General features: G+C 40.8%; 2 protein-coding genes across 3 annotated transcripts in view; one reads left to right on the top strand and one right to left on the bottom strand.

Moving 5' to 3' along the window:
* Window positions 1–24,669, bottom strand: part of THSD4 (thrombospondin type 1 domain containing 4) — a 414,123-nt gene that overhangs the window by 3,231 nt on the left and 386,223 nt on the right. The window lies entirely within an intron of this gene.
* LOC126637004 (neuronal acetylcholine receptor subunit alpha-7) overlaps window positions 5,045–24,669 on the top strand; it is a 39,915-nt gene continuing 20,290 nt past the window's right edge. The window contains exons 1-2 of the mRNA XM_050309864.1: window positions 5,045–5,250; window positions 6,206–6,345. Of these exons, the coding sequence (XP_050165821.1) occupies window positions 5,196–5,250; window positions 6,206–6,345 (195 nt within the window). The 5' untranslated portion in view covers window positions 5,045–5,195. The remainder of the gene's footprint in view (window positions 5,251–6,205; window positions 6,346–24,669) is intronic.

Raw genomic sequence — 24,669 nt, 5'->3', positions numbered from 1 at the left:
CTTTGAGACTTCCTCGAAGTCCAGTTAAGGAACCTCATTTTGAAAACTCTCCCTGTCTCTAAAGGATCCACAGCCTCCAAACATACTGTATTCTGACAAAAAAAGTTATTCATTTTTGTTTCCATTCTCTGGATGCTCCCATTTGCAACACTTTCTGTGAAGGACTGTCACCAGCTGGCTGGAGACAAACAGCATTTCTCATTGAGCCATGACAGGCTGCCACTCTACAGGGCCCAGAGCAATGAATTCCTCTCCCAGCGACTCACTGTGGCATTTGCCCCTTTGCAGCCTTCTGCTGCTGCTATCAGTGCACTGTGCTAGAGAAAGGACCAGATCTCATTTAAAACAGATGATACATGATGTTTGTTGCTGCAGATGCTTGAAAAACACCAACTTCACCTTCATCAGTGACCAGTTAAAATAAATTATGCAAAAATGGGACTGATTTGCTTTAGGAGTGATACTGAGACTTTGCAGGAGGAGCTGGGAAGGAATATTAGGGAATGCTGGTTTTATGCAAGGTAAGAAATGCAGTTGCAAATCTGCAATCCATGAATTCCAAAACAAAACGCAGAGACCTGAAAAAAAGAGAAAAATTCTTTCTCCCTGTAGCCATATTAAAAATGTATGTATTTGGTGAACTGAAACAGAACCACTAGGATTCTAAAGGCCAAAATTCAGTATTCTCTAGCAGACAAGTGCACCCTGACTACTTTTCTTTTTAGAAATCTTGTCAGTGGAAATTTGGCTTTGCAAGACCGACCTGTCCCCTATCACCTGCCTCAACTATAAGCCCTAAATTTAAATGCATTTTCCTCAGCTTTGATACAATATTTTGTCTTTGACGGGGTTTAAACTAGGCTTTATGGTCAGTGCCCTTATTGGAATGGTCTTCACAGACCAAATGACCATTTTTGGTGGAATTTATGTTAGTTATTTAAATTGCAGCAGATGGTAATTTTTTCAGCAAAGAAAAATTTCTAGTTTATTGCTTTAGGACAAGATAAATAAGGTTGATTTTCAGATGTTTAGAGATGAAAATCTGTTAAAGCTGTGGGCCTAAAATGCAGATTTCTTGTCAACTTTAATTAGCTTCTGTGAACCCTAAATTATGTAGTTATTTAAAACTAACCACGGTGAAGAAAAGCTGTTTTGTCAACTTTCTGTTGTTCACACTCATCCAAAAAGATGACAAAGTGACACTGAAATGTGAATTGTATGTCAGTGAGAAACGAATTCCAAACCCTGGAATTACAAAATGATTCAGAAGGACCTGACAGAGGCTAAAATGAGAGGAACAATAATTTCTTATAGAAAAATCGAAGTGTAAACATACTAAGCATGATGTCAATGAAAACCTGTGATATTTCTTAGGGCAGAGAAAAGCACCTGTAGGGTAGATACGCTGAGAAATCCCTGTAGTTATTCCATTAGAGCTTTTCCATTCTCAGTAATACAGTGGTGTTGCCACTGTAGTTTAATATGCTCACACTGTGTTTGCTAATGGTAATAGAAGACAAGAATTAATTTTGAAAGATGTTTGCACTATACAAATGACCACAGACCCTATTCATTATTTACACAGTCATTAGGCAAATTTCACAAATCCTCATTCTTCACATCTGAGCACTGTGCAGAAATCTTCTCTCTGTAATTACTTTTTACAACGTGAGAGGGCAGAAGCTTTATCGTTCTTCAACAACAGAATAGTCTCTGCTCTTCTTTATCCTTCCCAACAGAAGACCATTTGGGGAATGGATTATTTTCTGGAAATAACGTACTGGAGTACAAACTAAGAATTTGGGAAGAGACTGTCTTTGCGAACCTCTGTTCAAGTTTGGGTGTACAGAATATAAAGTTTAATCACAAAATCAAGCAGATTTCAGATCACTAATTCATCCTTCAATAGAAACCTCAACATCAAAACTATCTGTTACCTCTTGCAAGGAAGAAAGAATATATTGTTGCAGGATATTTTGCAGAAAAAAATCAAGCTCCTCACATATGCACTCTCCATCACTGAGACTACTTGTTGTGCAAAATAAACAACAGAAAATAACTAATAACATGAGATGTAATTACTAGGGCTACCTGCAAGTAAAAAAAAAGCTAACAAATAAAGAGGTAATTTAATTCAAATAACATTCAAATAGATGTGGGTTTCTAACATATGCTCGAAGTTGCCATTTAAAATCCTAGCCTATTCTACCTTCTTCTCTCAGAAGAAAGAAAAGCAGATTTTTTTCTGATATGGGAGTCCCAGGTCATTGCAGTGGCACAATAATTAGATCAAAGTCAGAAAGTGTGCAGTCACTGTAGATGCACATGGCACAGAGTATAAGATGGTCACTTCTTCACTATCAGCCTAATCCCAGGGCTATTTTATCATCTTCTTCATTAGGAATATGCAAGATTTTACTCTTCTGCAATTCTGTGCAAAGAGAAAAAGAGGATATTCCTCACAATTGTGGGATATTATAACTCCTGAACAACCCCTGAGAACCTTGTAATGACTGCACGAGTCATTCCAAAATCTCTTACGTCCTTGGCTCTTTTAACTGATCAATGTATGGGATTAACATTATAAATAACTAGGAAGATAATAAGTAGGAAGATAAGTAACTAGGAAGATAATCTTTAGGTATAAACAAACGGTTTTTATGATGAGGGTCTTTTCTATAGACACATTAATTCAGAATCCTGTAGCTGTTTCTCTAATAGCTCTGTGCCTCAGACTCAAAATAGACCTGAAATGCTACTCGAGTGAAGACTTTTGCCTTTTGTAAAAGGATGTATTTTTAGAGGACTTCAGTATAGTTTTTGTTAATCTTCCTTTGCTAGTGTCTGTACAAGCAATCCTCATAAATGTTTGTGAAACTCACTTCTATTAGGCAGAATGATACTGAAAGCAGATACGACCTCTTCCTGCCATTTGTGTGCATTCACACTGAAATCTCTAATTAGAAAGGGTAAAACCTGTAGCAGGAATGCATCTGATTGAACACAGTCTAATCAAGGAGCTGGGGTGCTGATTGCTATTAAAAGACAAGAATTTCTGAAGTGCCTATAAAATTCAATTTGCTAACATCAAAAGCAAATGAGACTGCCAGAACCAAAAATAAATCAAAATTTATCAAGGAAATAGTTATGAATTATTTTTTCCACACTTACACTACTGGAATTTGGTGTTTCAGCACCATCCCCTGAAGGGTCTGCCTTTTGAATCCCATAATAGAGCCCTGAAGACCTTGGCCCGTGCTCACCTCTGCTGTGCCTTTGTCACCGGGGTGAGGCAGTTGTCAGCAAAGCAATGCGTAGAGCAGAAAAAAGAGCCAACAGTAGAGGTCAGCCATGAACTGTAGATTTCCTCTCCAGATTTCTTGCCTGAACAATTCCTGCTGTTTACTGTACACCCAAAAATATCTGGGGCACCTGTGCCAAAACAGCAGTGGGTACACAGGAGTAGGAGGAGAGAATGAGTTTCCTTTCTGTAATGAAACAAAGCAAAAATCCAGGTACTAAGAACACTGCCATGGGAAGGTTGAAGTACAAATGAATAATAACCCTTTTTTTTCCTGCAAATAATACAGAGCTGCCCTAGCAACTCCTTCCTGTCTACTAACTGGTCCAAAAAGGTCAAAATCTCACAGAAAAAAAATACCCACCACAAACCAAAAAACATCAGCTATGACTTGGCTTTTGTAGAGTTACCTTTGCCACTTGCTGGCTTCCACTACCCCTTGGTAAAATTGTTTGGCATGTTGGCTCATTGGAAAAGGGGAATGTTTCAGTCCTGCTGTGTGTTACACCTGAAACACACAATGCACCAATGTGCTGGGCTACTCAAGTTGACTCCAGTTTCATCTGTTTTTTTTTTTTCCTAAACATTTAAAAATACTTAAACAATAGCTACATAAATTAGGTCAGTGCTTAAACCAAACCAGATAAGCTGGATTTTTAAAGCTAAGAATTAGCATGGACTAATAAACTGCTGTTTAATGGTTATTTGAAAAACAAGCATTTAGTTACCCCTTGCACACTTCAAAACCATTTGTCCTTAAGTGCAGCTGCCTTGGACATTCATTTAATGCAGCAACTGGATTTGAAGGACAGAGATTTTGACTGAAAGAACCCATGCATGGTCTCAAAAAATGTGCTTAGAGTTGCAAACGGGAACCAGACAATCAACAAAATGCATTGAATTTTCTAGGCCAGCTTCCCAACTGTGATGCATTATACCCACACCAGGCAGGAGCTCAGGCATCATTTTTTCTGTCATGTGTTTGTCAAGCACTGAACCCAATGCCCCATGCCCATGGCTGTTTTCCCCTTATCTACACAAAACATCCAGCACCTGAGCCCACAGACCTGCATCTGCTGGGTGCAACATAATTTTGGCCTTCACCCTCCTGCCCTAAATGTGACCAAGCTCCTGGCTGAGGTCAGCAGGGACTGCCCTGGTGCCCACCCTGGCTGCCTGCCCCTGGCCCCCGGCAGTGGATATCCTACCCGGGGCACTCGCTCTGCTGCCCTTTCGGCTAATTCACGCCTTCCACAACAGCAGCCGCTGCCGATGGCGAAGGAGAATGACCGAGCACCTGTGCCGGGGAGGGCAGTGATGCTGGAGGCCAGCTCTGTGGCCCTGGGGGCCCTGATGCCCTGTGGTTTTTGGGCCAGGGCGGGCAGGGTGTGCTCCTGTGCCGGCTCCCCTTCCCTCCCAGCCTTGGCCCCCGCGGTGCCGCTGCGGGAACTCGTCCCCGGCGGGGCTCGGGGAGGGCGGCGGGCGCGGCTGCCCAGCAGGGAAGGGGCCGCCCCCGCTCTCGCCTCTATAATGCTGGGACCCCCTCGCCGACCACTCCGCATCGCTCCTGCTGCTGCAGCCGCCTGCGAGCGACTCCACTCCCTTCCCTCCGGCCCGGGGTCGTCCGAATATTAGGGGCGGGAGGGAGCTCTACCGGCGGGAGGAAGGGCGCGGAGGCGGGTTCGTCAGCATCTCTGCGCTCCGCCCCGCCCCGCCCCGCCCCGCCCGGGCCGGCGGCGCCGTAGGGCGAGCAGAGCTGCGGGCGCAGGAAGGGGCCGAGTTGTCGGAGGTGCCCAGGGCGCCGGCGGCTCCTAGAGGGCCGGATCCGTGGCGGGAGAAGCTGCGGCTGCTGTTGCTGTGTCCGTCCGTCCCTCGCGGCGCCGGCGCTCCCGGGATGGGCCTCCCGGAGCTGTGGCTGTGGCTGCTGGCGTCGGCGGGGATCGTGCGCGGTGAGTGAGGGGGCGGCGGCCCCGCGGGCAGCGCCGGCAGCAGCGGCGGGGCGGGCGGGACAGCGGGAACGGCAGGGACAGCGGCCCTGGTCCGCCCCGGCACGGCGGGTCTCTCCTTCAGCCTCTCTCCGCTGCGTCCCCATCCCCGGCCGCACTGGGGGCTTGCGGGGCTGGTTCCGACCGGGAAGGGACACGGGAGACGGGCAGAGCGATGGGGATGGGGGAGGGAACTCCGTCAAGGGACTTAAATGGTGACCTGTCCCTGGTCTACGGTGCTTCATTCATGTGGACCTGCTCCCTCTCCCTTCACAGAAAAACGGTAGAATAAAAATTAGATTTGAAGCGTAAAAAGGACAGAAATCCCTGAATATTATCATGTATATTAATGTAGCACCTCTCATCTCTGTCAGAGAGTGAAGCGTACCCCGCTTCTTTCACAGCTTCATGAACAGAGAACAAAGCGGAGAGTACTTGCCCCAAAGAGTTGTTGGTCTGAAGCAGCCTGAGAGTAGGATTCGGTCTAACCTGTGGCCATTTTTCTCCCATTGTCTTGCTGAAGCCCTCTGCCATATCTCTGTTCAGCTGTTTTGCTTAGAGCTGTGCCAGGACAGGTGTCAGATCACAGGTAGTGTGTTTCCTCCTCATCACCTCTTGCTGCTGGACCGAAGGGTGTGTATGTTGAGCAAGCATCACTAGCATTTAGAATTTATCACTCCTGGCCAATCAAGAAATTATCAAAGAGGCAATCCTCCTTACAGGCTGGGATGAACAGAGTGATGCGTTTGTGTTCTGGATTTTATTGTAGTAGCTAATGAACTACATGAAATACAGTGGCATTTTACTGGGAATGCAGCAGGTATAATAAACACAATATCTGATAGCAGTAAAAAAGCACGTCTCAACTTTTTCTGATATAGAATCCTAATTGTTTATCTATTTCTTTGTGTGCCCAAAGAGTCCCTACAAGGAGAGTTCCAAAGGAAGCTTTACAAGGAGCTGCTGAAAAATTACAACCCTCTGGAGCGACCCGTTGCAAATGATTCCCAGCCACTCACTGTCTACTTCACTCTCAGCCTCATGCAGATCATGGATGTGGTAAGTGTGTAACCTTCTAGGAAACTATTTCTTTTGAAGGGTGGATTTTTCCTTCCTGGAACAGAGATGTGCCATAGCAAAGGAAGATTACAAGATATTGGAAAGCACAAATAATTCAAGACACAATGCCAAATTTTGACTTGCTTTTTAAAGAACTAAACTGAAAAGTTAAGATTCTTAGATCTCTTGTCAGAAATTCCCAATCTTCTTTGCAGTACAAAATACTTCAAGGGAGGATCAAAATATTTACTTTGCCTTTTGAATCCTTAACTGTACTTAGAACTAACAAGCAGTGTAGTCTGGGAGGGATATGCAAAACCAAAGCTCTTGATTTCTGGGGGCACTTAAGAGCTTCTTATAGTTGGAGATGGAGGAGAGAAGAAATCTTGGCCAAAATCCAAATTATATTATTTCTTGTGGTATTTAGACAAGATTGCTACATTATATATGCTTAAATACCTGCTCTATTTGCAACCACAATCGCTTGGTATATCAATAGATATTCCTGTGCCTGGCTTGTAAAATGCACTGTAGGATCTGCTGGGTTCAAATATGAGTAATTTAAGCTTCACTCTGTCACAGCTGCACAGAGATGAAACTCAACATATGAGTGAGCTTGCAGTATTTGTATTTGAATTCAGCTAGCTATGATAACCAATGAAGAAGTTAAATGCTTAAATGCTTAAAACTGTAGTTATCCTCAAAATCCATCTTCCCCCTAAGATGTTTAAAGTTCAAGGCACAAGAAAATGATAAAAGAAAAAAAAATAAAGATAGGATTATTCATGACAAGTGGCTTGCTATCTGTTCCCTTGCATGCTAGCAGTTGCCAAAATCCAGACACTGTTTATTTAGTATTTGAAAGTCAGCAGACACAGAGAACTCTGCCAGTGCTTATAGTTTCTATGCCTGTTTTTGAAAGTTTTAGATTTATTAGAACCTAATGTGAAAACTGGTATGTGTATTTTGGGTTTGATATTTACTATCTGCCAAAGTGAGAGTAGGCAGTCACAGTCAGTGAGCTGTTTCCCTGGTGCCACTAAAGCCAACAGGCAAACTCCATCAGTTCCATCCTTGTTACAGCGGCTGAGTTCTAATGTCTGTGATACCAGTGAGCAGAACAGGAGTTGTATGGAGTCATATATTATCTGAGTGACGGTGGGTGAAGAACACATGTTATGCAGAGTGCAACAATTTCAGAGAGTGTTGGCAGGTTGAACTCAAAGCAGGCTGTGGCTGCACTGCACAGGCATCTGAGAGCCAGGAGAGGACAGCCAGGTATTAGACCCAAACTTTGATGTGAGATAAAAGCCTGTACCAGTGGGATGATATAAGGAATGACACCAACAGCCTGCTGAGTGTATGTGGGCCTGCTGTTGTTATTAATGGTGTTTGTTATGGGTGGGCTTAGAGGTTTGGAAAAAAGGGGATCTCCTCATGCTGGATGCTCTCCTAACACAGAGTCAGCCTAATCAGACAAGTAAGCAAGAATGCTTTTTGACTATGAGAGACAACAGAGAAAGTGTAAAAGCAAGGAACAGCACAAAATGAATAAATGATACCGTGTTAATAAGGGGTGCATTAATTTTGAGTCATTTGTTCAGAATGTATCAAGGTAACACAAAGAATGAGTTATTTGAAGGGCAATGTGAGCCATGAGGACAGGGCAGGTCAGAGGAAACTAAGAGAAGGAAGCTGAAGTGAAGAGCAGTGTGGAACAGGCAGTGATTTAAAGGTCTGAATGCCTGAAGTTCCCCAGCCAAGTTACTGCTGCAGCTTCTCACTGTCTCCAGCCTTCAGCGGTTGCTTGCCATGTAGACAGGGCAGGAATAACCACTCAGTTCTCTTAGCCCCTCATCTGTGTGATGGAGTTTTTGTCTCACTCTTCTTTCCAGTGCATCAGGCCCCTTAGTGGCTTCTGCAGGAGCTCCTGCTGGCTGGAGTCTTCAGCTGCATAGCTCTGGATTTAATTACATTTTTATCTTTGTATTCAGGAAGGCTCAGCCAGTCTGTTCAAGGCCTGTTCAAACTGGGTACCTGAACAAAACGCCCCATTTTAATGTATCTCTGCAGAACTCAGCACAGTACGTGGTGCTTCCACTGAATCTTAAACCAGGCTTCAAAAAACACCCTTCTCAACCATGGACTTTGTTTATAGGGCCTTCTTCTGTAGCTCCCTGTAGGGAAATGACCTTCTGCTGCAGTATGTGCCTTCTCACAGCTACTGGAGGAATTTTTGCTTTGGCGCAGCACAGTACAGTTGCCTTCAGAGGATTTTTATACTACTCAAGTTTTTTCCCCAGCTTTCATAAACTGCACTCTGGTGTCATAAATCATGCAGAATTAGCCTGACTATGTTAAGGTAATGTATTTTTGAATATTAACCATCCCAGGAAAGGTTTGTTGTACAGCCAAACACTCCTAGTGATGACACAGCTTACAGAAGCCTTCTGTAGGTCATCAGAAATGTTTCCTGAACAGAATAGCCTGAATGCCAACAAGATGTTTTTCTCTACATAAATTACATCTGTACTATAAAGGTTTCATTTGCATTTCCATGAGGTAATAATGGGTCTCTCTCTTCCATACGCTCCTGATGTGGTTATAGCCATGTTCTTAACTGGAAGTATGAACAGTTGGCTGTTGGAGACACAAATGGCTAAAGGCCAGCAGGTAGTCAACTTTGTAGAGTTAATTTCTTCTGGAGTTGTCAAATTTAATTAATTACCATATAAAACAAAGGGATCACTACATACAAAACACATATTACTAGCCAATCTGGGTATAGTCAGTGACTGGCAGTCGTGGCTAATATGATTCAAAATGGAGTTTTTGATCCCATGTGCCTTTCAAAAACCCCTTCATCATCAATAAGAAACGAGTTTTTGTACTGGCTGTTTAGTTACAGCTCTTTCTGCTTGTCATAAAACTCACTGCCTTTCTTTCTCAGAGGTCTGGGATTGACAAGCAGAGAAAGAAACCAACCATGAAGTAAATTAAGCTTCATGCTATAAAACAAATGAGTTTTCTTCATTGTCAACAAGAAGCCAATGCTGTGGGAATGACAGCTACTTGCAATAACAATTACTGGTTTAACAAGCTAGAAACAAAACATGTCACCATCATACTTAGCTCTAGTTTATATATTCCCTTTAATGGCTTCTCAGCTGTTAGCAGCTGAGTCTGATTGGGAGTTAAACCTATCCAGAGCTGATCCATCAAATCCCTGCCAGAATAGACTGAGCTAGGCTGGATCCTGGCTGCTGCTATTCCTTACTTGAGGTCTCTTCCATTCCACTCTGACTATGCTGACAGGAAAGACAAGACAGTAGATGAAATCTTTTCTAAACACAGTGGATGTTTCCTACCTTACATTTTTAGCTTAACCCTTCCTTTTAAAACCAGACATTATTTCTACTCAATGCTTGCAGATATTTTATTGGTATTGTACATTAATATGCATGCTAGTGTCAGAGCTACATAATGATGGATCTGTAAATGCCAATTGCCCCAATTTAGTGTAGTTCATTAGAAAATAGAGTTAGTGAATTGTCTGATGAGAATGCAAACTGGCATTATAAATTATACAAGATGTTTCTAAATGGGGAGGAAGAACAGTGGCAGCATGAGAAAAATGGAGTTTGGGGACACACGAGTGAAGCTGAGAGCTGGGAAACTAAGGGAGTGCTTAGATGGGGAGAGCGAACGCTTAAGATACAGCAAAGGAATTTGGAAGAAATGTGGAATTTGTGTGGAAGAGGATGAGAGGCAAAATGGAAAGAAGAGAATTGAAAGAACAAACTTAAAAAAAACCTCTCACAAGTTAACAAGAACTTCCAAGACAGAGATCCTGGGTGTCTTTCAGTTTGTTTTTTAACTCTAGTCCACTCCTGGTCTTAGCTGTGATAGATTTAATTTTCTTAGTAACTGGTACAGTGCTGTATTTTGGATTTAGGATGAGAATAATGTGGATAACACACTGATATTTTGGTTGGTGCTAAGCAGTGTTTACAAGTCAAGGACTTTTCAGCTTCCCACACTACATTGCCAGTGAGGAGGCTGAGAGGCACAGGAAGCTGTGAGGGAACACAGCTGGGACAGCTGACCCCAGCTGACCCAAGGGATATTCCAGACCATATGGGACCATCCTGAGTGTATAAACTACAGGGGGCTGCTACTTGGGAACTAGCTGTGCATTGGTCGGTGGGTGGTGAACAACTGCACTGTGCATCACTTGTTTTCTGTATTCTAATTCTTTTATCATTATTCCTTTGCTGTCCTAATTAACTGTCTTTATCTCAACCCATGAATTCTACAGAAATCAGATGTGTGTTGTTTAGCTGCCTGCTGGGTTAAACCACTACAATTTCTTAACAGAAAAATCACGTCGTCTTAAACCTTCACAAACAATCCTGCAACTAAATCACCCTGAAGTGAAAACAAAGTGGAGACAGCCAACTGGCAGAAATGTTCTTTAAGGGTATTTCGGTTCTTATAATATCAGAAGATGGATTAAGAAGTTTCTTTTGTTTTTCGTAGTTATTTGTTTCAATTTTCTTGAAATGAGAAATGCCAAGCAAGTTGATGAAATAACCTACTTCCTCTCAGATTTGCTGAAATCTTGTTTCAAGACTCCTTGTAGGAATGAAATGTATATTGAAGTGATAGCCTGATAATAAATGTCTCTCAGGATTTGAATCAGAAAATGGAAATATCTGACTTAAGAAGACTAAACAAAATTGAAGAATAAGCATGGAAGGGAAATCTGAAGAGACCAATACTAAGGCAGACAGTGGAAGGAGAGGAAAAGGGTTAAGGGGTAGTCATGGCTGCTCAAGGTCATACCTTCAGTAGAATGTCAATAAAAATAAGGAATAGGATGTGAAGAAGCTATTTTTCGCTACATCTCACCTCGTTGGAACCTCCTAACCTGCACAAAAGGCTGTTTCTTTGACCTCTACCTGTCTGGTATTTCAGCTCTGGCCTGGAGTATTAACCTAACTTATGTTTAGGAAAAACTTCCAGCATACGCATTTTTGAGAAACAGACTCTTGAAATACACTGGTATTATGCAATTTCCACACAGAATAAAATTACAGCCACCACATTTTTAAATACTGTAGGGGGGTAAATACCTTCTAATATTCTTATTTGCTCTTGTAACATCTATCCCAATAATAGTATCAGAGGAGTAAATTCAGCCCTTGCCTATTGGTTTAGAGGGAATTTTAGGAATAGACACAGCAGTGTTGTTCCTACTTTGCTACATCTCACATAGAATAGCAAATGGCATAGAAAAACAAATATGGAGATCACGAGGCATGGATTTTGTTCCTAGCCTGACATTTTTATAACAGACATACGTGCATCTACTGTAAGTTAATACAATTAAGAGAAATATATCTGAGGGTATTCCAACCCCAAAAGTCAGAAGATGAAACCTTAACAATTAATGTAATATAGCCATGCATTAACATTGCAAATGACTGCTTAGAGACACAAACATGAAGTACAGGAATATATTGAGATACACAGTGATACTTCCAATTCAATTTTTACTGCTATCTAAAGGAGTAGAAATATCCTGGTTTAGTTTGGAAAGGACCTGCAGAGGTCATCTCGTCCACCCCCCTACTTCAAATATGTCTGAAATAGCTACTCAGGACTGTGTCCCGTCAAGTACTGACCAATTCCACAGCGAGAGCTTCCACAGCCTCCCTGGGCAGCCTGTTTCAGGATTCACTGTCAGCATGGTAGATTTGTTTTCCTAACAAATAAGCCTAACTTCCCATCTTCCCTTTTTGACTTTAATAACACTTTTCTGAATAACATTCTTAGCAGAAAGCTGTAGAATAAGGTCTTGGTAAACCCACATGGCAGAACTTGTTCTTAGAGTAGCTGTCAGTGGTTCACTCTCAAATGTAAGATTTAGTGATGTTCTGAGATTCCCCAGGAAACTATACTGAGTCACTGTTTTCCTTTAATTTCATCTGGAAGATGGAAGAGATAATATTATTATTACATTTGCAGATGACATAAGTTTGGGAGGCTTTCAGAGAATACAGAGGGCAAAACTAGAACTTAACACTGTCTTATGTAAATAAAGGACGGGTTTGACCCAATTTTTGCCTTTTTTTTTTTTTTCAATGCCTAAATTATGTGAAATTTAGAGTATTACAGCTTAAGAAATATTTGGATGCACTGGAAATAATCCTTCTGCTGGAGGCTTTGGTTTTATTTAAGGAGTTTAATTTGAGGCCTGAGAGCTTTCTTAACTGGAATCAAAGGCAGGTCAGTATTGCCTCTGTATGAGGAGAGAGATTTGTATTATTTTTATAGTCCCATCAGCTGTAATTATAGTCACAGTCCAGACTCTCCCTGTACTAGATGATATGTAAACACAGCTGGAAAGATCATCTTTGTTCCAAAACATTTACAAACTATGTTTCGATTGACTAGAGCTTTTTAACATCAGAGTTGTTCACGTCATAACTATTGATGCTTTAAAGCAGTGTTAAATAAAACATTAGCATAAACAATTATTGCATTGGGTTCAGACCAATGGCTCTTTTATATTAATGTTCATCAATACATGTCTTAGATTTTTCTAAGAAATTTTAGCAACTTTACTCTGCAGCTGTTTGAAATGTTACTGTTTTTTGGGGCTTTCTGGTTTGAATCTAGAATTTTTACCAGCTTTCTGTGTGGAACTTGGGGCACCATTTTGGGGGTGTCTGAAGCTGATGAGGGCACTCTGCTACTGAAAGTCACTAAGATGATCTCATTGACCTCTGAGCTCATGCTCTCACCCCTCTGGCTTGTGCCAGTACCTCTCTGACTGAGCAGTTACCTGTGTCCATTCTTGGAGTGTTCATTTTTCTAGATGACCTGCACTTGCTTTGGATTTAGATTAAGTTAAACTGCTCACAAAGTACCCGTGGTGGTTTTTCACTTAAAATTTAATGTATTTGGCAAAAACCCATATGAGTTCTCTCCCTATTTGAGTCACATTGCAAAACTTGGAAGAATGCTGGGTTGGTATTATACTATCTTGTGACTTCTTCATCAAGACTGAAGGTCTTGTGACTTCTTCAGCAAGACTGAAGGTGACAAACATTTTGGTGGGTATAAATGTGATCATTTTGGTCTACTCTGATCATAAATTACTTAAATTTTTTTTTCTACTAGCTGAAGAATCAACATTTAATAACTTATTTAAGAAAGTTGAATTTAGCTACTTATCTTCATGAATATTCAAGTTCTTACTTAGGTTGCATAACAGCCTTTAGTCAGGAATCTTTCATGGTTCCTCCAGACATTTGCTTCTAATTAAATCATTTACTCCACAACAGTTTTTGCTTTTTTTTCCAGTTTCTCCTGTTTCTTTTTCTTTAAATTTCTAATTAGGGGAAAGAAAAGTGCTGAATAGTTGTTTGTATGTAGTGAGCAGCAGCAGAATCTCAGGAGAAATCCTGTTCCTTTAGGCTGTTCAACTCACTTGTGCAGACCAAAGGAAAAATGAAAGCATGCAAACTTTTTTTATGTTTGTCTGAAGTAAGTCAAAGTTTGCTTATCCTACATTACCCTTGGTTACTTGTGTGACTTAGTTTTAGATATTCAAGGCCTTTTGTCCTTGTTCATTTTACATAGTGAAGAGATTACAGATGATTTCAGTGGCTCACACACAATGCTCAGCAAAGCCTCTGCATAAGGATCTGCCACTCAGTGTTGGCAATCCAGCACCCCAGACCCACTGGGCAAGATAGCAATAGGAAGTATCTTGGAATTTTGAAAAGAAAATTATACTGTCATTCAAAGAAGCAGAACAGCTTCTGTAAAGAAACAGACTATATAACAAACATCTTCCCCACCAAAAAAAGAGAAATGAAAAAAAAAATTTAAATCTGGAAAAATGAATAAAACAATCAAATCAAGAGGCTCATTGAGAAATGGTGCCAACGAAGTTCCTAAGCTGTTTATCAAATCTCAGCAGCCTCTTTGCAAACAATGGCTGTGGCCAAAGCTCATCAAATCTGCATTATTCTTTTACTTTTAGCATTCATTTGTGTACATTAGAAAACATTTCTCCAAGCTTTATTTTCTTCTCAGTTTGCTGCCTGATTTTTATTCCCACCATGCTAAAGGGAAAAACTGTTTGCACTTTCATCTTGCAGCCATTTCCATTCTACCCTAATTTATTCCTGACAGTTTAGGAAACTGGAAAGGTGCTGGGAGATGCTTTCTGATATTTTTAGTTAATTTAATACCATGAAAATTACTGGATTATAACAGAAAACAGAATATTCTACTTTTCCATGAAATATGAAGAACAGATCTTTTCAAGCAACAGTCTAAAGTATTCTGACAGTTTATCTACTTAAACAAGCAGACAACACCACTCCCTACCCTACTGTGGTGAGATGTTGATGTACTAAGAGAAACTGCAACCTTATTTCTGTGATATTTGTCCAGTTTTTCCTGTGCTTCTAAATATCTTCTGGCTGTTTTGACTTTTCTTTCAGCATCTTTCTTTTACCTAGTCTGCTCAAACAGTGTTAGATCTGGAAAGATACATTAGACACAGGAGGATGTGTAGGATGGAATGGGAAGCAATGAGTGTACACTAATTAAAGGCAGTTTGCAGGAAGAAGAAAAGCACTGACTAAAGGCTATAAAAAACCCCTCCTGATAATAGTTAGCTGGAGGACATTAGAGATGTTCATTGTATGTGAAAATCAGAACTTCTGTTCTGCTTTCTGGTTCCACAGGAGAGATCTTTGGAACTTTTTTGCGATAGAAGTCATTTGGGGTTTTTATGTTTGGTTGGTTTTTCTTTTAATATAAGTAAAACCAAGCAGTTTTTGAAACCTTTTTCTCCTTCTTTGTAATATAAATAATCCGCATAAATCTTAAAAGCTCAGTTTTCTAACTACATTGCTATGGATGACCCATTAATTTAAAAAGTCAGTAGACATCTGTTGATACGTCACTTGTGATGAGAAAGGCAACCTCACTGTAAAAAGCACGGTTAAGGTTCTAGGAAACAAATTCCATTGTGACAGATTGTTGTAGAGCACTGGAACCACAAATACTTCACATTTTACGCTGGACCTCTCCCTAGAACAACAGAGTTTGCAAAGTTGCTTCATCTAGTAATTATTGGTAGCCCTCAGTAATCAGCTAATAAAACAAAATTACAGCACAGACATAATTTCTGGGAGTCAGGTCTGGCTAGTTAATACACAGAGCTTTTAATTCACAGACATTTGGGCCTGAAATGAATATATTGCCTGTAATACTCAGACTTGTTCCTCTCTTTTAAAAAGTCTGTCAAATCGAAGTCCTAGACAATACATGATGTCCCTACTTCATACATAAATTCATATCCTTTGTTTTGACCAGTATGGATCAGCTTGTAATTTGTATGAGATGTTTGAAAGCCTCATATTTTTCTTTGTAAATGTGATTGGCCTCTGATAGTGAAGCTACACTGCACTGGCTGAGGATCTTGCTCCATGAAGTATTACATCAGCATTTCCAGACCTCTTTGTCTGGTACATTTTTTCCCTATGCTCAGGCTCCTGTGGGATCTGCAGGTCCAGTCCCAGCCCTGAGGAGCTCTGTGTGTGCAGTCTGGTCTCTGCTGACTGCGGGGTTTTTGTGATCACACAGACCAATTACGTGCTCTACAAACCTGGTGCTCCTTGGCAAAGCCTGTTCTGTGCACAGGGACCTGGGACTTGACTTAGTTCTTTTTATTTGCTTTGCCTTTGACTGCAGTGTCCATGTGCACCGAGAAGGGCGTTCAAAAGCAGGTGACTGCCCCTGCTGAACTCATTTCTTTTCAGGGAAGGCTTCTAGAGATGCTGTGGGATGGGAAAAGCAACGCCCAACTCACCATGACAGCCCCTGCCCTGCTCCTGCACTGGTGGTCTGTGTGGGGCTACAGGCTGGCAGGGAATGTGCAGTAATTTCAGGGATGGTGGCAAGAGAAGGCAGGAAGAGCCACTAAAGCAAGGTGGTATTTCTGTTTCTGCTCTGTTCCTATTCAGGACTCTGTGCTCAGAGCCATGTGGGTGCAGTGCCTGCTTTTCTCTCAGAACAGCACACGCTGTCAAAAGTTTGTAGTAATTTACAAAAATTTGCAAAAGAAAAAAAAAATACCAAAAAGAATAATTTACAAAACTGCTGACACCAGTTGAACAAAGTGTTGTCAATGATTGGAAGCAAACAATTCTCTATCTATGAACAGCATAACATAGAAACATTCAAATGTTAATTACTTCAAATTTAGATGATACAGATGTGAATTCTTCAGTTTCTCCTGAACTCTTCACCATATTTGCCTGAATAGACCACTAAACAAACCAACTGTTCCCAATCTAAATATATCTCTGAGTTACAAAAAAGAAAAGAAAGGGAAATAAAGGATTTCACAATGGGTTGGCAGCAGGGAGCCCATTTGTACATGCGCTTATATAGAAAAAGCAATCTTTCAAAGCTCACTTAGAATTTTAATTACTTAAATAATTTATTGTAGTGCGTTAGCCAATTTATTTTTAATTTATTCAAAATTAAAAGAATTATTCTCCAAGAATAACCAGAAGCAGCCTGAAGTAAATGTCTATTCAGAGTGAACCTTCAGTTATGTTCGCATTTTCATGCCTCTTTTCTGAAACTAGGATTTGCTTTGTCGAAAGGAAAGGCTGGCAGCCTTGGCTTCAACAACAGCTCACTGGGAAGCACTAAGAGCGTGGCATGAAGCCACACTGCTGCTCATTGGCAGCAAGATAAGAATATGATATTCATCCAGTTTATCTCTCCAGTATCATCTGGCAGTGATGAGAAGCCACATTTGCATGGTTTATAATCCTGGCTCCACATTACTTACATGGTCCTCATAATGGAGCAGCCTGAGGGGAAGACAAGCAAAGAACTGTGTGCAGAGTTGGTGGACCCACACATATTTAATTTTGCAGCACTTAGAACTTTTGTTGGCTTGTTCTTCTGTGCTCAGTCCTGTGTCAGCGTATTTCTGGGCTTGATATCCCCTTAATTACTCCCAGTAACTAACTACGCAGTTGTGTCAGTTTGGTTGGAGAGCAAGGAAGAAGGCCTTTTACCCACTGTCACCAAAGTACTAAATGCAAGGATGAAGTCAGAAAAAGTACCGAGCATGGGTAAGTCTGGCTGAGCTCAAGAAATTTGAAGGAGCATTTTTATGGATTTCAGAATGCTCACTCCATCTCTGTCCCCATCAAACAGAAATGTTCTTTTCAGAGAGGAGAGTTCGCTCTTTTGTGTTGCAGCAAACAGCAGCCTGAAGGACTGTGTAGGTGTTCTGACATTTCAGTCATGACTCTTGTTGCATTTGTGAAAAAACAGATACACAGTTGGTTTTCATCAATGTATTCCTCCAGCTAAGCTTCGTTTGTCAGTACCTGTAAATGATTCTTTACAGGCACTAAAGAGAAGAGGGGATGTAGATTTTTAGGGAAAGCTGAAAATTAAGACTCTGTATAAGAGGACTGGAATTTCTATAATGCTGATTCATCTTCTCTTCTTGAATTATTAAAGTGTCTTATCAATACTTCTGTCAAGAGTTGCAGAGACCTTCAGCAGGATAAGCAATGTACTCTATCCTTTCCAGGCAATTTTTTAATTGCCATGGTGATGTCTGTGCTGTATCCTAGAGTGAGCAGAGAGCCCAGGATATCAAGGATGATGGATTATGTTACATATCATGGGAATTTTGGAGCAACTTCTTCTTGCTTAACTTGCCTACACTTGGAAAGATGGAGATAGGATATAGTATAGCTAGAGGGAACTCTCTGGGGTAAATAATGGCTCTTTGTCCTCTGAAGCTGCCTTTAACCATTCCTTATGGTTGTGTCCTAGTAAGGTGCCTCTATCTCTGTGGCTGTGGTGTTCCCCAAGGATTTTAGCATGTGAGCTGATGGACAACGTGGTCAGGTGTGGAAATTTTTGTTGCTGTTATTCACAAAAATAGGATAGATGAATGCCAGCAGCAGAATGGTGTTGGAGCTGTGTGCTCTGACCACACACAGGGAGAGGAAGGGGCAGCTTTGTTCAGCTCCTTGCTCTCCCATGACTTTCTTTTCTTTCCTTGAAGAAGTCACTCACTTTCCTTCCACTTCAGTTTACTAAACATATGTGCTGTAACAGGATTTTAATATGACTTTTAAACCTTCTGAGAAGAAAGGCTTAATAAAAATTCAAATATGATTTACAGTTGATTAGCAAGAATAAAATTAGAGTCACATTCTTTGATATCATGCTGCCCTGGCATTACTGCTACATTTGAGTGTAACAACCTCTTCTTTCAACTTCTATGTTTCTCAGCTACCTCTAGGAAAATAAATCAAGTTCAAAGGCTTTGATTCTCTCTGGTTTTAACAATGTCTAAGGAGTGGGGCTGTGGGTGCTCTATCATTCACTTAGTCTGTGGAATGGTTGGTAGTTCCCAGATCCCAGCATGTCAGACTGGCAATGCTAATCAGCACCTAGAGGCAGTATTTAACACTAATTCAGGGTTCAGTCCCTGTAGAATACAAGGGAATCAAGAATTATTTGTAAATAAAGCAGCTGAACACAGTAATTACTTTGCATGCTTCTGATAAGTGTAACTGCACTTTAAGCTTTGTACTATATTTAACAATTGAACTGAGTGAAACCTACAGTGAATCATGGGAATTCTTAAGGTGACTTGAAAAACGCAACCTCCCCATCTTGCTCTTCAACAAACATTTTTTCACACAAGATGTGCTGAAGTATGTTATTGGTTATGCTCCACTCTGCTCATTTCATACACCTCATCCCTGCTTGTTTTTGTAAAGATGAATGTGTTCATATCTAAATACAATCTCTTGTTAACGATGATGTACTGGGGGAAAAAAAAAAGAAAAAATGTTGCTGTTACAATTATGTCCCCATGGTAACAAGAATGGTACATCATGAGGCTCTTACACATATTTATAATATCCACTTCTTTTCTATGAAACTTGGTGATAATACATTTGCAGCCCCTGCCAGGACAAAGCCCTGATGCAGTCAACGGCCAGCACAGTTATCAAACTTGCCAGAGAGTGTCTGGAACACAAAGACTTTCCCACATTCTAAGAAGGCTGCTCAGCCAGAGGCTCTGCTCAGAGTTCAGCTGGCTTTTTATGCTCTTTCTGCAACAGCTTTTCTGCTGTGTCAGATTTGCCTCCATCTGGGGAGACCTGGGTAGGTTTTGAGCAAACTCTGCCTTTCTTTTAAAGCAAGTTAAAGTAACTGGGGAGAAAGCAAATGCTTCTTGCAAAGATGTGTAAGATAAGTTGGTGTGGAGAAACTGCTGCCCTTTTTCAGACTTGCAAAATAGAGCATACATGACACAAGTGAGAAAAAAAAAACAGGCAAATTTCACCTGAATTAAGTTAAGCAAAGCAATCAGACTCCTTACCTCATGCTCCAAACCCAACCTTAAGTCAGGTAAAATTCAAATTACATTTTTTCTAATTTTTATTTTAAGAAAAAAATTAGATATTTTGGCATTTTAACTCTAGAAACCTTTCAACTTTCACAGAACTTTAGTTATAAGCATAACTTGTCTGTTGTATTCAGGTTTACTTCTTTGCTCTTGTTTCTCTCCTTCTTGTGGAAATGAACAGTGCATGGGACAGAGGAACTCCAGGCTTCAATACCCAGGCACAACACACAACTGAAAATCCACATGTTTTTTAGGCTTACATACAGGTCAAACTCTATGGTCACTAATCTGAATTGTAGCTGTGTAAACTCATAGCAAACCTTGTATTAAGTAAGTGCTGGCTCAAGTGTTCAAAATAGACAAGAACTATAGCTAGTCTAGTTTGATTTACTGAAAACAATATGCTTGTAGGTTAGAAGGAAGATATACAAAGCAATTTTACAAAAAAAACCCAAACAAAATGAGACAAAAACCAACAAAGCATTTGTTGATTTTCTACTCATATAGTCACATTTATAATAATTAAAAAAACCACCAAAGGATAATAAGTAGTTCTGAAGAATTTCACATGTTCCTGGTGGAAGGAATATGTTTGCAAACTGTCAAGACAGGAAAATGTTCAACAACCACTAAATATCATACGTCATAAAGTAATAAACAAAATGACATTACATGTCTATATATAGGCCAGCCTAGATGGGTGCATTTCAAAGGAAATTGTTTTAAGTAGATATTGCCTTGAAATAAAGCTTCCATATAATGAACTTTAACATTAACATGCTAATTAAGGAAACATTTATGAAGATATGTCATATTTTGAATTAAGTAACAGCAAGAGCACTCTGCTATGGAGGGGCAACTTAAGCTGGAATGTTTGATTTATCCAGCAATATTTCTAGTAAGTGTGGCCCACTTCTAATTTATACAAGAGAGAGATCTAGTAAATATGGCCAGACAGAGGAACTATTGAATGTAGAACATGGCTCTGAAACAAAACAATAAAAAAATAGAATGGGAGTTCTGAGTTAGACCTTAATCCTACCTGTCCCACAGAGGAAACTTCACTGGATTAACAGTGACCCTCTCCTACAAATATTTTAAATTTTTTTATAAAATTGAGTCAAAGCATCCAACAATCATAACCCTAACACTTTGGATTCAACTCTTTCACAAACACTCTTCAGCTACTCTTCCCCTGGTGGGGAGGAGAGGAGAATGGGAAAGAAAAGGTAAACCTTGTGGGTTGAAATAAGAACAAATTGAAAAATTTTAAAGATTTTGAAGACTTAAACTTTACTCACTGCATCAGAAATGAAAGCAGGGACTGGGGGAAGAGTGTGGAGGGGGATGTTCCTAGAGGGAAACTCTGTTTCCCGTCTATAATTCCAAATATCTCAGTCCCAGAATAGCCATTTATTGCCTTGCTCCTCATTGAATTTACAGTCCAAAGTCAGCTTTCTTGAAAAATGAAAGTGGATAAAGGTAACAACCTGTGCTAGTCTGTGTTATCTCCATCAACAAAACTCCACTTTACCCATTCTACTGAGAAGTTCTATATTTCAGGGACCTTCAAGCATGCAGAGTATGAAGAGCCATTCACGTGCCATCCATCACAAATCTAATAAACCTAAGAGCTGAACAGAAAAGAAGTTTTCAAATTTCACTTTAATTAACTACTCATGTTTTGGTTGGCCTTCAGAGTTTAATTCTTTGATTAAAAAAAAAAAAGCTAGAGGAAATTAAACATTAAGAAGTACACAAAGTAAGGAGGACATTTCCAAGCTGGATTTTAGAGCTTTAACTGCAAAACTCAGCTTAACGCTACAGGAGGTATTTAACTAAATCCTGAGCACAGCTGCAGTATCTCATCCTTAAAGATATGAAGGAGCCAGAGTCTGAGTTAGCAGGTGAGAAGAGTCAGGCAGGTATCATGCAAGCTGGGAAGGTGCCTTGGGACTGAATTTGGCTTTGAAGTGGAATGTGGAAGAAGAGTGATGTCCTGAACACCTTCAACTCTCACCAACATCACTAGTTTGCAGCTGAATATAAAATAATGAAGAGCAACTTTCAGGAACTCCTCTGCACCAACAGAATCAGGGTAAATTAGCAGCTGATGTAAAGCTGGTCTAAATCAAGGCCAAGTCATGCAGAATTGGTACACCACTGGTTGGGCTGTGAAGTGACACATCATCTTAAACTCCCTTTGAACAACAGTTTGCTGTAATTTTGAAGGAGTGTTGCTTCCCAGTAGTAGGCTGTACCACTGCAAGATTAAGTCATAGATGACAGAGCTCTCCCTTTAGACAAAAATGTCACCAATATGGCAAAATTTACAACACCAAATAGAAACGTGTGTTCAAGTTTGAAGTGGTCTCAAAAATGCAGTGAAACAGTGAAAACTTGTATTTTCCACTTCAGACATTTTATTGAATCATTTTCTGGTATTTTGCACCTTTTCTCAAGAAATCAGAAATATTCTGTGGTCTGTTCCTGGTGTTGAATTTCACGTGCTGGATCATGGAATATTATTAATATTATTTATACACTGGTAATGCCTCTTTATACAGTATTTTTTGCTTAAGTGGAAATGTGTGCTGTAAGCTGAGTCAAAACCATTTTCCTGTCATAAAAAGGTCTCTTGCTGACTACTGGGGAAGTGGAGGGCAATTCCAGTAACCTATCCTTTCATGGTGAAAGGGAAGTCAGGTAGAGAAGAGATATTAGGAGTTCAAATTTCTTTAATCTCACTAGTCCTGTACACTGCCTTTTTCTTCAACCTTATGCTGCTTGAGAAACCTGTTTCACATTGACAACCCTTGGTGTAGCTTTTCTATGCAACCTCCGCCAAAATTCTTAACTCCATTTGCATTTGCATTTTAATTTATCTTGCCTTTTAGCAATGTAGGTGATGCCTTAGGCTGTGGGAGCAATGAATGCAAACCCACAACTGGGCAGCCCGACTCTGTACCCTCTATTATGTACTTCAAAATTAAGACTTGCTTGTGCTACAGCCCCCACCTGTGGATGATCAGAGGTGGTCCTTGGCAAGCAGCTGCACCTTTATTTCAGTTTCCTTACAGAAACTCCAGGCTGGCTTTTATAAGTGACTGATTTTTATCCTCACCCCCGAGACAGCAAAATTCAGTTTTGCCTGCACCACTAAGAATCCTTGAGCCACCTTTAACAGAAAGGTTTAGCTTTGACCTTGGCACGTGAGGAGGGGAGAAGTGCAATAGACCCCCCCCCCCCATTGTCTTAGTGTTATGAACATTAGGAGGTCACTGTGCTGCTTTCAGACAGGATGCAGGTGGGTGAAACTGGACCACATGCTGCTCTGGCCACCTGGAGGTTCCCAGGGTGCTGGTGTACAGCAGGATGATGGGCAGGAATGCACAAGCAAAGCCCTTTCTCTGTTCTCCGTAAGTTTTGAGGATCTCACATTCCTCTTGACTTTATGGCTGCCTGAAGTGTGGACACAGCATCAATCTTTTGTCACCTGGCCATTTTATGAGTGCTTAACCCACCCTGCAGCCCATTCTTTTCAGTACTAATTTTATAAGAATTCAGGCTTTTTCACTTCATACAGTTTAGTGAGCTCAGTAAATGACCCTAAAAATGAACAGGAAGAAAACCCCAAGCTGTGTGAAGCAGGAATTAAATATAACAGGGTTTTAAGTGATGGGGGAGAAAATGTCATTAGGCACAGGTAATTTGGCTTTGTGAATCAAATGATGTTGAGAATGTTTAATGAGCAAGTGCTGAGACAATAAGAGCTAATGAACTGACTAACCTGCTGCTTTCAGTAGGATGACATTCAAGCAAACAAAAGTGAAAATCTGTAATGGGAGTGTCTTACATGTCTCTCACTCACTGCTGGGCTATTTTTAACTTCAGACTACAATTATTAGCTTCAGGAACCCAGCATTATGTTGTAACAAGTGATATCTTAAAATGTTTTTACAAAGCCTTTTATTAAGGTTCAAAGTCATTGAAGCCGAGTTCAAGGAGCTGTTACTTTTTCTGTAATTTAGGTGAGGTTCAACTCTGTTAAAATAATCTGGATTTGAACTGCAAGAATTACAGCTAATAGACTTTAGTCACTTAATGCAAGTTTTCTGGGAAGCATGTGTTTCTTGCCAGGTTCTGCACATCACTGCCTGCCAGTCTATAGGCCTTCAGGCTTATTTTACTTCTTTCTCCCCTTGCTTTTTGCTGCATAAGTTTTCTAGGGTGGATACTACATGTGCTGACATCCTTTTGAAAGTCATTCCTTACTTAGGGCTTGTGTTCACTACACAAGTTATGTTTGCTCCAATGCTCTCAGGACAGCCTCTCCTGGGCAGGTTTGAGTGAAAGATCACACTTCAGAGTAACTCCTGGCTTTCAGAACGTGTCTGCAGGGTCTCCTGCAGGCAAACCTGTGATGGCTCTGCCTGTGCCCAGCTGCCTGGCAGTGGCAGCTGAATCATTCTGCCAGCAGCACAGCTGGTTTAAAAGTCTGCTGTCCCCCTCAGCTGTGCTGGTTTGACTGCTCAGTGATGGCTCTATAGCCTGGTTCTGTGATGTGCACTGGCTGATAGTAGAGCTCCATCCTGGTACTCCTAAATTAGTCCATGTGCCTGTACTGTGGGCTCAGGGCTGACAATAGCTTCCCACGGCCTATCAGTAGTTGAAGCATCAGCAACACTCCAGCTTTAGTACAATTTTTTCCTGCTACTGAAAAGAGACTTTCTGAAACATCACTAATTTAAGGCTGAGGCCATTCATGTGTAGGAAGAGATCACACTGGGAGTAAAATGTGAGTTTAATTCAGAGTTTAACCATGCAGGAGG

This window comes from Myiozetetes cayanensis, unplaced genomic scaffold (assembly GCF_022539395.1).
Source record: "Myiozetetes cayanensis isolate MyiCay16 unplaced genomic scaffold, myiCay2020 scf14, whole genome shotgun sequence".
NCBI lineage: Eukaryota > Metazoa > Chordata > Aves > Passeriformes > Tyrannidae > Myiozetetes > Myiozetetes cayanensis.
The sequence above is the reverse complement of the archived record's forward strand: the minus strand, read 5'-3'. Positions and strand labels throughout refer to the sequence as shown.